The 13910-nt window shown below is 41.2% G+C and overlaps 1 protein-coding gene across 1 annotated transcript in view; it reads left to right on the top strand.

Moving 5' to 3' along the window:
- Window positions 1-13910, top strand: part of ZNF407 (zinc finger protein 407) — a 417355-nt gene that overhangs the window by 260661 nt on the left and 142784 nt on the right. Inside the window, exon 8 of the mRNA XM_036823222.1 lies at window positions 12744-12922. Within this exon, the coding sequence (XP_036679117.1) occupies window positions 12744-12922 (179 nt within the window). The remainder of the gene's footprint in view (window positions 1-12743; window positions 12923-13910) is intronic.

Consider the following 13910-nt stretch of genomic DNA (forward strand, 5'->3'; position numbering starts at 1 on the left):
TAGGTTTGTAGAAATGAAAAGCTGGAGTGGGGACTCTGTTTATTTCAAAGGTCCAGTATAAAAAGCGTGGCAAGATAACAGCGGAAAGGATCTCCACCAGCACTCGCCGCGGCTGCACAGAAAACGCATGGGAGGAGGAGCGACGTGTACGGCTAACCTGGTGTTCTGGTTTCACCCGTCACTAACTTCAAGCGGCGTTGTTAGCTCAGCCTTGAAAAACGTTTCTGTGGTCACGTTAGTTTGAGAAACACTTGCTGTATTGCACCGCCTTCCTCAGACGCATAATGAAGAGCATATTAAAGACTCACAGGATTCCTGCTGTAAAGAAAAATATATAGGGACCTCCCTGATGGTCCAGTGGTAAAGAGCCTGCCTGCCAGTGCAGGGGACGCGGGTTGGATCCCTGGTCGGGGAACTAGTCTCCCACATGCCGTGGGACAACTAAGCCCGTGTGCCCACGCACCCTGGAGCCCGCGCGCCACAACTAGAGAGAGAAAACCTGCATGCCGCAATTGGAGAGAAGCCTGTGCGCTGCAGCGAAGACCCGATGCAGCCAAAAAAAAATAAAGAAAACAAATGAATATTAAAAAAAAAAAGATTCCAATGGTATTAAAAAAAAGAATTCCAAGTCAGTGATTAAAAAAAATATATATATGTATATATATACATATATATATATATATATATATTTCAGTTACACAAAATTATATATACAATTTTGTGTAACTGAAATATGTGAAACGTTGGCCACCAAGGCCTTTTCCCTGAAGCCCTGTAGGCATCGTGCTGGACTAATTTGGATGCTGGAATATTTCTGTTTTGTTAAAGGATAGGCCACCATTAACGTCTGCTACACGCTTTTACCTGAGAGAACGGGGATTTATTTTCTCATAAGCACGTAGGATACGGCATCTGGTAATTACTTAAACTTACTCATATAAGCTTATAGCTTGTCTTCATGGCAGATGAAAGTCTACTAGGTTGCACTTTTCTCAAAGCAAGTTACCTTCCTCTAGACTGAGAATATATATTCAGTATATTGAGAAGTGAACAGTTAATGAAATTGTAACTCTCTTTTCCTTTTTGGGCTAAAGAAGAACCAAGGAGAAGTCAAGGTTCTGTAGGGCTTGCACTGGTGGGTGGCCCTCCTCCCTGCATATGCCATGGAGAACAAGCCACGTCTGGTCACGTGTTTAAATCAATCTCCTGTTCTACAACCACACAAACTGTGTGAGTGGGACTATTCTTGAAGCGTTAAATGCTAACGAAATAATTTGGGTTTCTAACAGAGACAGAGTTTACTGTCGCTTCCTACTATTTCTTCCTTGTGAATCTCATTGTTCTCCAGCAGAGTGGAAGGTGGAGCAGGTTGTTAAATTCAAAGCAGCTTACTCCTCTTACTGGTTGTAGAAACCAAAACGATCAGGGATATGAATAGAGAAGGAATTTAAGTGGATGTAAATGTGGGAACATGAATGACGAAGAACAGATGGGAAGTTCTACATACTCTTGGGAATAGAAGGAACGGTAGAGCAGTGTGCAAATCCTATCAAAGGCAGTGGCATATCCATAGGCAAGTGTGCAGTTGATCAGTGTTATTTGAAGTCAGTTGAAGTCAGTCAAGCATTTTGAATAGCGTGGAAACAAGATAATTTTAGGCCATTCTCAATTAAAGATGTCACTGAAGGGGGCGTGGCAGTCCTGTAAGTAGACAGGTGGAATTTTCAACCCTGTTTCAAAATTAAGTTTCATTTTATGCAGCATGGCCTTTTGTTATGGTTGTTGATGTACATGGCTCATCTCTCCTATCACATTGTATTCTCTTTGAGGATATAACCCAAATGATTCATTTTTATGTTTCTTTTAATGTAGTAGGCACTAAATAAATATTTGTTGAGTAAATTCATTTTGAAAATAATAAATCAATACCTACGAAAATAGACTTTTCTTGTAATTATAGACTTCCCATGGAAATCATAATGATAATTAGGCTTAAATTACTTCTGTTCTGAAAGACCTCCCAGTGGGTCTGAAAGGCTGGCCTTGCCCTGTGGCTTTTAGACCAGCACTCAGACGTACGGGTGAGCAGAGCCCACGCGTGGGTCACGTGGGCCAGTGCTGTGGCTGCCATGTGGCGGCTTCTCCGTGAGCACATGGTAGTGGTCGCTGCACTCGGGACGGGGCTGTGAATACCTGACAGCGACACAGCGGCAGAGCCCAGAACCTGGATCCTTCCAGCCCCTGGAGAGCAGTGGCTGGAGCACGGTCAGTCAGGCGACCGTCTTCATCCACTCCTGTGCGAACTCACGGGCTCCTTCTTCCTGTGAGACACTGTTCTGTGTTATCATCAGATGACGTACATCCCCTTATATCACATAACAAATGTTAACATAACTATAGCTGAGAAATGGGGAGAAAAATTAATGTACATCAGTTTTTATTGTCACAGCGATTGATTTCAAAGAATTGGGATTTATGACGAGCAGGAAACAATGAGAAGTGACCTGATAGGAATTGTCCTATTTAATAGTTAGCCATCAGTTAGGAAAAAAGAAAAAGAAAATTCGTAGAATTTAGAACAGGGTGATCCAGAAATTGTCCAATTAAAATTTGATATTGCAGAAAATGTTCAGAAGATTGTGTTTTGTGCTTACTTCTGATTTCTATAAATTCTTTTTGCCTTAGAGTTTATAGAAATGGTGTATTTCATTACTTACAAAATTATCCAAAAAAAGAAACTGTGGATAATTTTGTAAGTAATGAAATATACTGCTATTTTTAAGTATCTATTTTACTTAGATGCCTATAAAACTTACTGTTATTGTATATTATTTTTACTATTTGAACTTTATCATTTGAAAAGTCAGTCTAACTATCCCGCCCCATTCCAGGTCCTCTTCACGCCCCGCTCTCCTGACGTAACCACTTGTGATCATTCATATTTTTGCCCTGCTAGAGATAACCTAAACACTTTGCTGACTCTCTGTTTCTTGGTTTATAGGCAGCGTCCGGTTGTTGTCATAGATCAGGAAGTTAGCTCATGCACCCGGTTTACCGCTACACCTCTCCTCTCTCCCCTATTTTTTTACTGTATTCATTTTGGTTTTCTAAGTGATTACCTTTACCACCTGACTTACCTTACTTAAATCTTTTACTTGATTCATCAAATTGAATTATGTCTATGTAAGCATGAGAATCTTTACACTTGATTTTCCTTTCTATTACCAACTTATGTCAGCTATACTGTTGTATTGTTTATGACATTTACATTCTGTATAATACTATCCAATCCAGTTGTTTTTAAACTGCATGTTTTGATCATATTTGCTTTACATGAGTAAAACTTAAAGATATTCTCATGAATAATCCAAGTGATCCAGAAATATACTGAGCAAACGTAGAAGTTCCCTCTGCCTTGGAAACCTTTCCATAAATATAATTACCATCAATAGTTTGCTAGGCTTTCTTCTAATACCCATTTAATGCATTTGTGTATCTATATGAGTATATTGTATAGTTTTCAAAAGCTGAAAGGATTCTTATATGTATTTACCTGGGACTTGCTTTATTTTTTTTTTAACCTAACAGTGTGTCTTGGAAGTTTTTCCGTGGTAGTACATAAGGTGTACCTTATTTTGTTGAGTGGCTTTTGTCCAACAAATAGGGATGAAAGATGAGCTGCACCCACACACACCAGGGCTTCCTCCGTAGCACTTGAGGGAGATTCAGAGACAGGCGTGTCATCGTTACTCCTCCCCTCAGCCTGTCTCTGTACCTGTCACACCTGTGGTTCTCTGGAGCCACACTCAGGGACGTTGCGGTGCCTGGCGTCAGACTGGGAAAGGCACCATGGGACTGGTCAGCTCCACGGCTTGGGGAGTCCACCCTGGGTGGCGTGAGGTCAGGGCTGTGCGGGAGCAGTCGTGTGGCCTGGCCTGCCAGGTCGCTTGCCTTGTTCTGGCACCACATGAACACTCACGGTTGGGGGTACCCTTGCTTTTCCTGTGATCAGGCTGTGCCCTCCCAGCATTCTACCAGGATGTAGTTGGCTTCCATGGAGCTCTGTAGGAGACCAGCTCCTACTCTGGGAAGCAGGCTTGCAGGGTAACCCTTACCTCTCAGCAGTATGGAAATCCGTAGTGTGGATCATTGTAAATTAACAGCTCATTTCCTTTGTAAGCAAACATCTAGTTTCACATTCTCCCCTAGTGTTTAGCCGTAAATAATGGTTTAATGACTCTCCTTGTGGATAACTTCTATAAATGAACTGCTAAGTCCAAGAGTATGTGTGTATTTTACTTTTGAAGGCTGTCATCAGACGTCTTCCCAAAGCCTTTGCTAACTGACACTTACCAGTGGCATTCGTTTCCCTTACCATTCATTAATGCTACCAGTCTTCTTAAATTTTGCCCTTCTGTTACCTTAGGCTTTAATTGGTATTTCCTTGGTTACTAGAGTCATTTAATGCTTACATAACCATTTGTAGATCTCCAGTTAGGAATTTCTTGCTTATGTTTTTTATCCAGTTTTTAAGATTTTTATCTTTTTTCTTATTAATCATAGGTACTCATTTTGTAGTCTGTATATTAATCATTTTATATATGTTTCATATATTTTGTCCATTTCTTTGCCCTGTCTTTTAACTTTATTTATGACTATTATGCTATATAGCAGTTTTAAGTTTTATGAAGTGTTTTTGCTACATCTTTTTATAGCATTTGTGTTCTGAATTTTATTCAGGAAAGCTCTTTCAAATCAAGATTATAAAAATATTTTCTTGTATTTTCTTCTAGCACGTTTATAATTTAGTGTCCTTAGGTTAATCTTAAAGTCCAAATGGCATTTATTTTTGCATGGTATAAGACCACAAGAAGTCTAAAATTCCACCTGTCTAACTTATTCTTCCCCACGTGATAGGCAATTGACTGAACACCATTTGTTGTATAACCCATCATTCCCTCATTGATCTGAAATGACATCTTTATCCCTTGTATACATTGGTCTTTGTGTTCTTTGTCCTGGTGATGTATTGCGTTCAACACTCCCAATGACATTCATCTGTTTGCTAAACATCGTTGATAAAATGTTCCATTTTAACCAGAGGAATAGGAACTTCTTTATTCTTGTACCCTCTAACCAATTTTAAATTTAACCAGCACAACTGCTTAGTAATCTAAAATTACCAGGCTCTTTCTTTATGGGTCCTTTAGTGAGAACATAAGTGGCAGAGGACTGTATCCTGGGCTGTGTTACGTAAATCGTGGAAGAAGCCCTTAGCTGCTGTATTGGTTACTGCCTGCCACCTGCAGTGACTCGCAGCTTTATTTTCTTCTCCCTTGGAGATTTCCCAGGCTTTCTTAGACTCAGTTTTTGCTCAGTGAATTTATAATTAAATACTACTGGTTAAAAAAATGTGAAAACTTCTTAAATTTAGTTTACAAAAAGACTTCCTTTGGATTATTCTTTATTCATTTTGGATTACTCTTTTAAAGATACAGTAGAAGCCTCTTTCAACTGAACTTTTAGATAAATATGTACTATAATACACTTGTTCCAATGCAAACTTAACTACAGAGTAATTCTTTTCAAGGGTATTAGTTCAAAAAGTATATTCTGAACAGGCAGAAAAAGAAATCACATTTCTAAACATATATGCATGCATACACTATATAACTGTTTGGGGAATCTATTTTTCAAACGAATTGAAATTGCCTTTCGTATACAGTGAGAAAATTGCTAATGGTGATCCAAATAGTTGAACTGTACTGCATTTAATAGAAAGACTAGCAATAGTAATCAAAAGCGAACTGAGTACCTCCTGTATTTTCTGAACTTGTTTAATATCATTTACCTTAACCCTCATGACAGCCTTATGAGATACATATATTATTCCCATAAAACAACAACAACAACAACAAAATACTCCATGGTCAGAAAGTGTGGAAGGGAGAATGTTAAAGAAAACTAACACAGTTCTTTAAGTAGAACTTTCAGAAGATTTTAATGTCCATTTACATACACAACCTGTCAGATTATTAGCAGTAGACCAAGACAGTCTTTAATTTCACACAGGAGTTTGGGAGTGGTGAGGCAGGTACATAGCTTCCCTCGGGGAACTAGGAAAGGAATGTTCGTTGGGATGTGTGTGCACGTTAGCGCATGACATCTGTGCCCGCTCTCTCTGCATTTCCTTTTCTTTATCGGTAAGACAGTATTACCAGTACCTGTTAATAAATACATAGAAATTACCTGATTGTGTCTTAGTGATACTACTTTATTCTCTCTGGTTCCGTAGTTAACTCATGACGTTTGCCACACCAGCTCACCAGCACAGTCTTGTGATTGACGACCTGATGGCTTGGGTGGGCAGCTGTGACCTGGGAGGAAAAGGAGCAATGCAGAAGGATGAGTTCTACCAGATGTGAGCCTTGTGCAGTTTGGTTCATTGTAACAGACGGACGCAGGCATAGACAGACCAGCAGACTGGGATAGGAAATCCAGAATTAGCTTCAAATAAATAAAATATTGATGAAGGTAGCATTTCAAGTCAGTGGGGGAAAGGTAGACTCTTAAGATGTTGTCTTGACAGCTCTGGCTAGCAGTCTGGGTCCACAGTTCACACCACGCTCTAGGAGAATTTTGAAAGGGATCTAATATTTAGTGGAACATAATGAAACTATTCAAGTACTAGAACCAAATTTGGGACAATCCTTTTATGACCTCCAAGTAAGGAAGCCATAGGACAAAAGATGAACAAAATAAAACGCTTCTGCTTTTCAGAAGATGCTGTAAGCAAAGTCTAAAGGAAACTAAGGAAGAAATATTTGTTACTTTTGCCATAAAGTATCTACCTCCTTTATGTATAAGAGAATGCCTAACAACCCTTAGAAAAAAAACTGATCAAAAATATGGAAAAGCAGTACAGAGAAAAGAAAATACATATGACATTTCAATATTCGAAGAAACTTTATTCGTTACAAGAGAAATGCAGATTAAAACTTCTAAAGGTTAAAAATTGAAACCCCAGTGAGCTACCATTTTTCACCCACCAAGTTGGCAAAAATTTGAAAGTTTGGTAACACAACACACTGCAGTGGCACGAATGTGCAGAAACAGACTCTCTCGATCATTGTTGGTGGAAGTGTAAATTGCTACAACTCCTCTGGAGGGCAGTTGGGCAGCATTTATCAAAATTACAAAAGCATATGCCCATTGCCATTGGAAGCAATTCCACTTGGCATCCTGAGATTTTCTTGGCATCCTGAGAAATGGAAAGTGTTTCACAAGATGATTCATTGCAACCTTGTTTATACTAGCAAATGATTGGAAACAACCTAAATGTTCATCAGTAGAGGGTCAGTTAAATATACTACTCTCTGTCCTTATCGTGAAATACTGCCTGGCTATTAACAGGGGAAGGAAAGGAGGCGGAGCAGAGGGAGGGAGTAGGGGAGGGTAAAGGGAGGCATCAGGAAGGACACTCTGCTCCTACATAGTCACGTGGAAACAACATCCCCACGCTCTGTTGTTAGGCAGACAAAGGTGCTGCTGACACGTGTTATGCCAAGAAATTTACATACAAGAAGAGGGGAGAAAAGAAGATACAGTGTGTTTGTGGATTGGAAAAACCATTCTTAATTCTCCCAAAAGATTGATAAGAAGCTAGGGATCCCGGGTCCCTGGTGGAGGTGGGGGTGATCGGCCCGTGCTGGGAGGAGGCTTTACTATATCTGTCTATCACTAGGCTGTTTGATGTTTGAAATATGTGAAGGTATGTTTCTTCAACTTCAGCGGTGCGTTATTTTTTAATAACTGAAATAATATGCATCAAAAGAGGAAAAAATATTCACTAGGATTTTTTTTTAAGCTTCCTTCTTATTAGGTTAAATAACATAAATTTAACATGGTTTTGTGTTAATAGTGAGCGTGTAGTACTGACATAATCTTTTGGCGTTCTAGAAGCACTTGTGGTTTATTTTATTAATTTATTATTTTAAAATGCACTGCTTTTGAACTGAATAAAATATTTCCTTTATTACATATTTTTTAAGAAGCCGTAAAATTAGTCAGGTCACATCTCTGGTCCTTTTGCTAATTGCCTAGCCCACGCTTTATATATTTATACACATATGTATGTACGTATATGTAAAGCTGCCTCAAGATTTTCAGCGTGTCCTATTTCACAATTTCATGTGAAACGTCCTCATAATTTAGAAGGCCTTCCCCGTAAACCCAGTGCTTGCGCTCACGGGCCCAGCAAGTCCGGCACGGATCCCTGCTCCCCACAAGGAGCCTGCAGCCCTGCGCTGCGGCATCTAACTTCCCATGGAACGGTGGTCCCACTTTCCCTGCTAAGAGCTCCTACATCTGTTCTTTTTGTCGTCCCACACTGTCTTGATTACTGTTGCTTCATAAGTTTTGAAATCAGAAAGTGTGAGTCCTCAACTTAGTTCTTTCTGAGATGGTATTGAGTTTTCTAGGTCGCATGCGTTTCCTTGTGAATTTTAGGATCAGCATGTCAATTTCTATAAGAAATCCAGCTGAGATTTTGATAGGATTGCACTGAGTCTGTACATCAATTTGGGGAGTATTGCCATCTTGATAATATTAAGTCTTCCAATCTATGAACATGGGACAAAAATACACTCTCTACCTTAAAAATCAATGTCCAACTGAAGACATATTCAGTCACCCACTCCTAATGATTATATGCCCACTTGGTTTAACTGCTGTTAATTCCTGGCAATCTAGGTCAGACCCTGTTTGAAATAATGTCTTAGAACATCCTTTTCTACTTTATTTTATTGTTTTTTGGCCATGCCACATGGCATGTGGGATCTTAGTTCCCTGACCAGGGTTCGAACCTGTGCCCCCTGCAGTGGAAGCGTGGAGTCCTAACCACTGGACCGCCAGGGAAGCCCCTAGGCCATCCTTACTTCTCCTGCCTGACCTGCTCTTCATTTGTCCCTCTTCAACTTACCATTCTAATTACTACTTGGAAGTTCTGTTTTGGGGAAGAATATCATTTTGGGGCTTAATGTCATTCAGAATTCCTTGGCTAAAGTTACCCAATCTACTTATTGTTCACTGAATCTTATAACATTGCTGCATAGTCAGCTACCTGTTTTAGGATAGTCTCAAGTATAGGGATTGCAGTTTGCCCCTACTTTATAGGTGTTCTGCTTTAAATGATGTTGATATAATATGTTACAGCTTTTACTTTTTAGGCTTGGATTGAAATAGTTTGATTTTGTAGGTGTGAAAGGTTCCTTTTGGTCTCAGTATTTTAAAAAATTTTATGTTACATGACATTAGATGCAGGACAAATTATGATAGTACACAAATACGCTATTACCAACGAAATAGATGAAATGTATCTTTTCTATTGCAGACAGACATTGACAATTTTTTCTTCTTGTTTGCATATATTTAATGTTTCTTATATGTGTGTATAAAACAGAATTATATGTATACACACAGATGTATTCTTTACATAAAAGATATAAATAGTATATATATCATAAATAAAAATAAATAGGTATAAAATATACGTATGAAATGATCCTTAACCTGAAATACCAAGTTCCACACCACTTCTTTCTTGTTTTTAGTCTATATTTTTAAATAAAAAGAAGGCTCTCGTCTTTTTAATCCTCCCTCCCCACTTTCACTTGCTTCAGTAATAGTCCCCTGATTATTAAATTCCATGTGCTATTGACGTACTAAGAGATATTGCTTTATTTTTATCCAAGATATACACTTCTTAAAAACAAAATATTCAGTTTTCAAAGTCATTTCTTTCTTCCTTCACCAAAGATTAGGATTTGTTGCTTATATCGTCCCCCATTTAAGTAGACATCATACACTGAAATGTGTGTACTTGGGTAATTTTAATTTCCTCACTTGATCAGTGATTGTCTTTGATGACTCTTTATGCCTAGCTTTTTCCATAAGGAAATAATATAGGTGGCACCAAAGACTCAACAGTCCTAATAGACAGTAATAATTAAGTACAGTAGTAGGTTTTGTTTTCACTCCCCGATGTCAGTAAACAGTGGTGAATTTAGGGGGTGTCTGTGATGCCATGGAAACAATTGGGAGATCCATTGACTTAGAGAATGACTTGGAACAGTTCACCCAGTGAGTTCCCCAACTGGTCCTCTTCCTTTTCACTAGCACAGACTGGACATTTGTCTCATCTGCCTTCAGATGGTTTTCTGTGTTACTTCTGTCAACTCGATGCAGAGCTGTTATTTATTCCAAGAATATTTATACATTTAAGAGACTCTAGAACCCCACTCTTTTCTTAGAATGTGCCAGTACCTTTGATACGTAAATACTGTAAGGAAGGAGGACTGTGGTGTGCCTGAAATGCCCTGCCCCTGAGCACAGAAAATTGACATTCAGATTCTGTCTTAACCACTTTTCTAGCCCTGTAGCCGTTGATACTCATCTCCGAGATGGTCCCTCAACAGTCTCTGCCACGGGGTCCTGGGACAGTGTCAAAGTAGCCAGGCCGGTGGCAGGCACACAGAACACGTGAGGTTCTTACCCATCATTACCCTATTACAGTGGTTATTAATTAACAGTAGGGAATTTATATAGAAAGCAAATTTGATAATCCAGTAGTGACAAGAAAGAGATAAGTTGTACATGCATATGTTCACTAACTGTCTTATGCAGATTTAGTCTAAGTTCTGAGAGAGACTTAACACAGAGCCCCTGCCAAAGGCAAAGTACACATAGCTGAGAACACCTCTGCTGCGCCCGTTCTCTTCCTCCCCCTCCCGCTCCTCCCCCTCCCGCTCCTCTTCCTCCTCCTCCATCTTCTTTGGTGTTATTTAAGTTTTTTGAAAAATATGTAAGCATTAATATGTAAATCATTAAAATATGTTTGGGAAAAAAAGAAATGGGCATTGCTGCATCGGGCATTAGCGGCCTGGTGTGTTTCTTTCTAGTCTAGGCTGAGAGGGATCTGATTTCATCTTCCTACCCATGTAGAGCCGATGTGTACATTTGATGCCAGGCCCTGCCTGGGGATGGGGGGAAGTAGCAGAAGCTTTCCCAAAGGAGTGTCTCGGGTCCAGCTGTAGGGCTGTCAGCACAGCGTAGGCTGCCATTCAGGAGGAAGGTGATTGTAGGTCAGCTCCTCCACGTGCTGGAAGGAAAGGCAGTCCCTGTGGGGCACTGTTCCCAGCGCCACGGCCGTGAGCTCTGCTTGCTTGATGACACCGCTCCGCCCTCCTCTGGTCCTGAGTGAACAGCTAGCGTGTCTACCGAGTCTTTGCGTTTCTGAAGGTGTTTGCTGCCTCTACGTATGACTGACACCATAGCTACTCTAAAATTTGGGGTTATAACCATTTTTGTATTCTTCACCAGTGCTCCCAGGGTGCGTTCCTGGGTGCAGTTACGTATTACACAGAAGCATAATTCCACTTAGAAGTCTTGCGGCCATGCGGAGCCACAGAAAGCTTCGTTGTGGAGCCCTCATAATCTGAATCAGTGCGTCGTGAGATGCGTTTGCTAAATACCTACCATGTCCTAACTTTTTCTGGACATGGAACCTTTTCTTCAGACATCGTCCTACAGGATTTTGTCCTTCAGCAGTACCTGCAGGGAAGACTGATAAACATAGTGCTTGATTTTCTTCGGGCACTTCATTTCGCTCTGTTGGAAATCTGAGGCCATCTGATTCTTCGTTTCTTTGTGGTTGAGCACCTCACCCCCGACACACACACACACACACACACACACACACACACACACACACACACACACACACACACACACACACACACACACACACACACACACACACACACACACACACACACACACACACACACACACACACACACACACACACCCCCCCCCCCCCCCCCCCCCCCCCCCCGCTGGAACCTGTGCTGGGCGCCTTTTACTACTGCTTTAACGACGACAGAGACGGAAGGGAAGCAGCTGCACGTGTGGACGGGGTCGGGGGCGCAGTCGCGGTGCCTGTGCTGACAGGGCTGGGAGCAGGCGGAACAGTTGCCTCGTGAGCAGTTCCCTGTGCCCGGGGTTCTGGCCGTTTCAGGCCTTGCATTTCTGCGTCTGCAGGAAAGCAGCGGGAGAGGAGCCTATTTTCAGGGACAGTTTGGTGGGCAGGACACAGACCCTGAGTTGTATTTATTCAGTCCACCCTCTTCAAAGCTACACCAGTACAGGAGCCTCACTGGGACTTCACGCATTGCCCAGCTGTGGGCTGAGGGGCTGTTTCCAGCTACTTTTCTATCGTCAGACTATCTCAGAGCCTTACTTAGAAGCAGCTCACTTGACAGGTGTAAAAGTCAAGCATCTCTTTTTCCTTAGTGCTCCAATTTCAGTGGAGGTGACAGGGCTTGCCTTTGTATCAGTACTCCGTGGTGCAAGGTGTGTTCTCGGGATTAAGGAAACTCCTTCACTGCCCTCAAGTGGTGCCAGAATAATTTGATATTAAAATCATAAAACTTGGGACTTTGTGTTTCCAGTTCTGCATAGAAATGAATCGCTCAGGTAAAAGCCAACCTAGAAATTAGCACCAAGGTTACAAAAGCTCCCAGCCTCATAGGATTCATGTTAACTCTTACAGAGCACAACACTTATAGCATACATAGCACCTGACACCTGTGAGGCCTACATGAGTGGTCACTGCCATCCTGATCTGTGGTCTCATGTTATTGATTTGACCTTAATTCCGTTTACTTTTCTTGCTTACTTGGTAGGTCAAACTGTGCTGAAAATATCCGCAAACACATTCTACATACAGGCAAACATGAAGGAGTCAAGATGTACAACTGCCCCAAGTGTGACTATGGAACCAACGTCCCTGTGGAATTTCGGAACCACTTGAAAGAACAACATCCTGACATCGAAAACCCTGACCTGGCCTACTTGCACGCTGGTAAGAAACTAAAACTATTACATAAAATGCTTCACTCATCACAATAGTTACTAGGCTATTTGTGCATTACCAGCATTTATTTAAATGTAGTAGCATGTGTGATAGTATCTGCTTCAAGACTTATTAAAAAAAAAAAAAAAAAAGAACACTTGGTCTTATCCCCCTCAACTATGAAAATAGGTCTGTTCAATTATATTTCATCAAGAGCAAATATGACGAAATAATCATCGCAGGACAGCAGAGTTATTAATAGCAAATACTCAAAACATGGTTGAGCTGAAACAGTAGTAGTTGTTTGAGCTTCGTATTTTGGCTAATTGATAAGGTTTTTAATCTTTTTCAAAAAATGTTTGTGATTTAAAATGTTATGCCTGCCCTGTCCCTTGTACCACGGTTTTCCAGTAAGTACCTGGAAAGGAGAAGAATGTGACTGAGGAGAGCAGGAGAACCTGGATGGGGTAACAGAGTGCCACACGTGTCCCCAAAATTAGGAGGGACCGTCATACGGGTTTCAGGGAACGTTGGTGATGGCAGAGGCTGCTGAGAGCACTCTGGCCTTGTTGGACTGGCCGTCAGATGCTGTGGAAGGATCAGAGATGCGTCACCAACTGCAGGGTTAAGCACGTTGACCCCTGGTGCCCAGCCTTTTGTTTAGTGAACAAGGGGGCCTTGAGTGCGGAGTTCTTCCGTGCGGAGTAGCCAGGTGATGGGTGGTGAGTATGGGACCTGTCGGAAGAGGTATTCCCCTGCAGGACATTTGCTGGAAGTTCCAACTGTAGCCCAAACAGGACTGTATTTAAATAATGCCAGGGGATGCCAGGGGACCCAGGGGATGTTTAAGGCAGGTGCTTTGGGAGCAGTTGGAGCTGTATTTAAACTCTCCTCCCCGTCCTGGCTGTGTGGGTTACAGGCAGGCTCATCTCATCACCTTAGATTTCTCGTACGTAAGTCGATGTGGTGGGATCTATTTAAAGGGTTATGGTGAGAA

The sequence above is a fragment of the Balaenoptera musculus genome, chromosome 14, assembly GCF_009873245.2.
Source record: "Balaenoptera musculus isolate JJ_BM4_2016_0621 chromosome 14, mBalMus1.pri.v3, whole genome shotgun sequence".
Taxonomy (NCBI): Eukaryota; Metazoa; Chordata; class Mammalia; order Artiodactyla; family Balaenopteridae; genus Balaenoptera; species Balaenoptera musculus.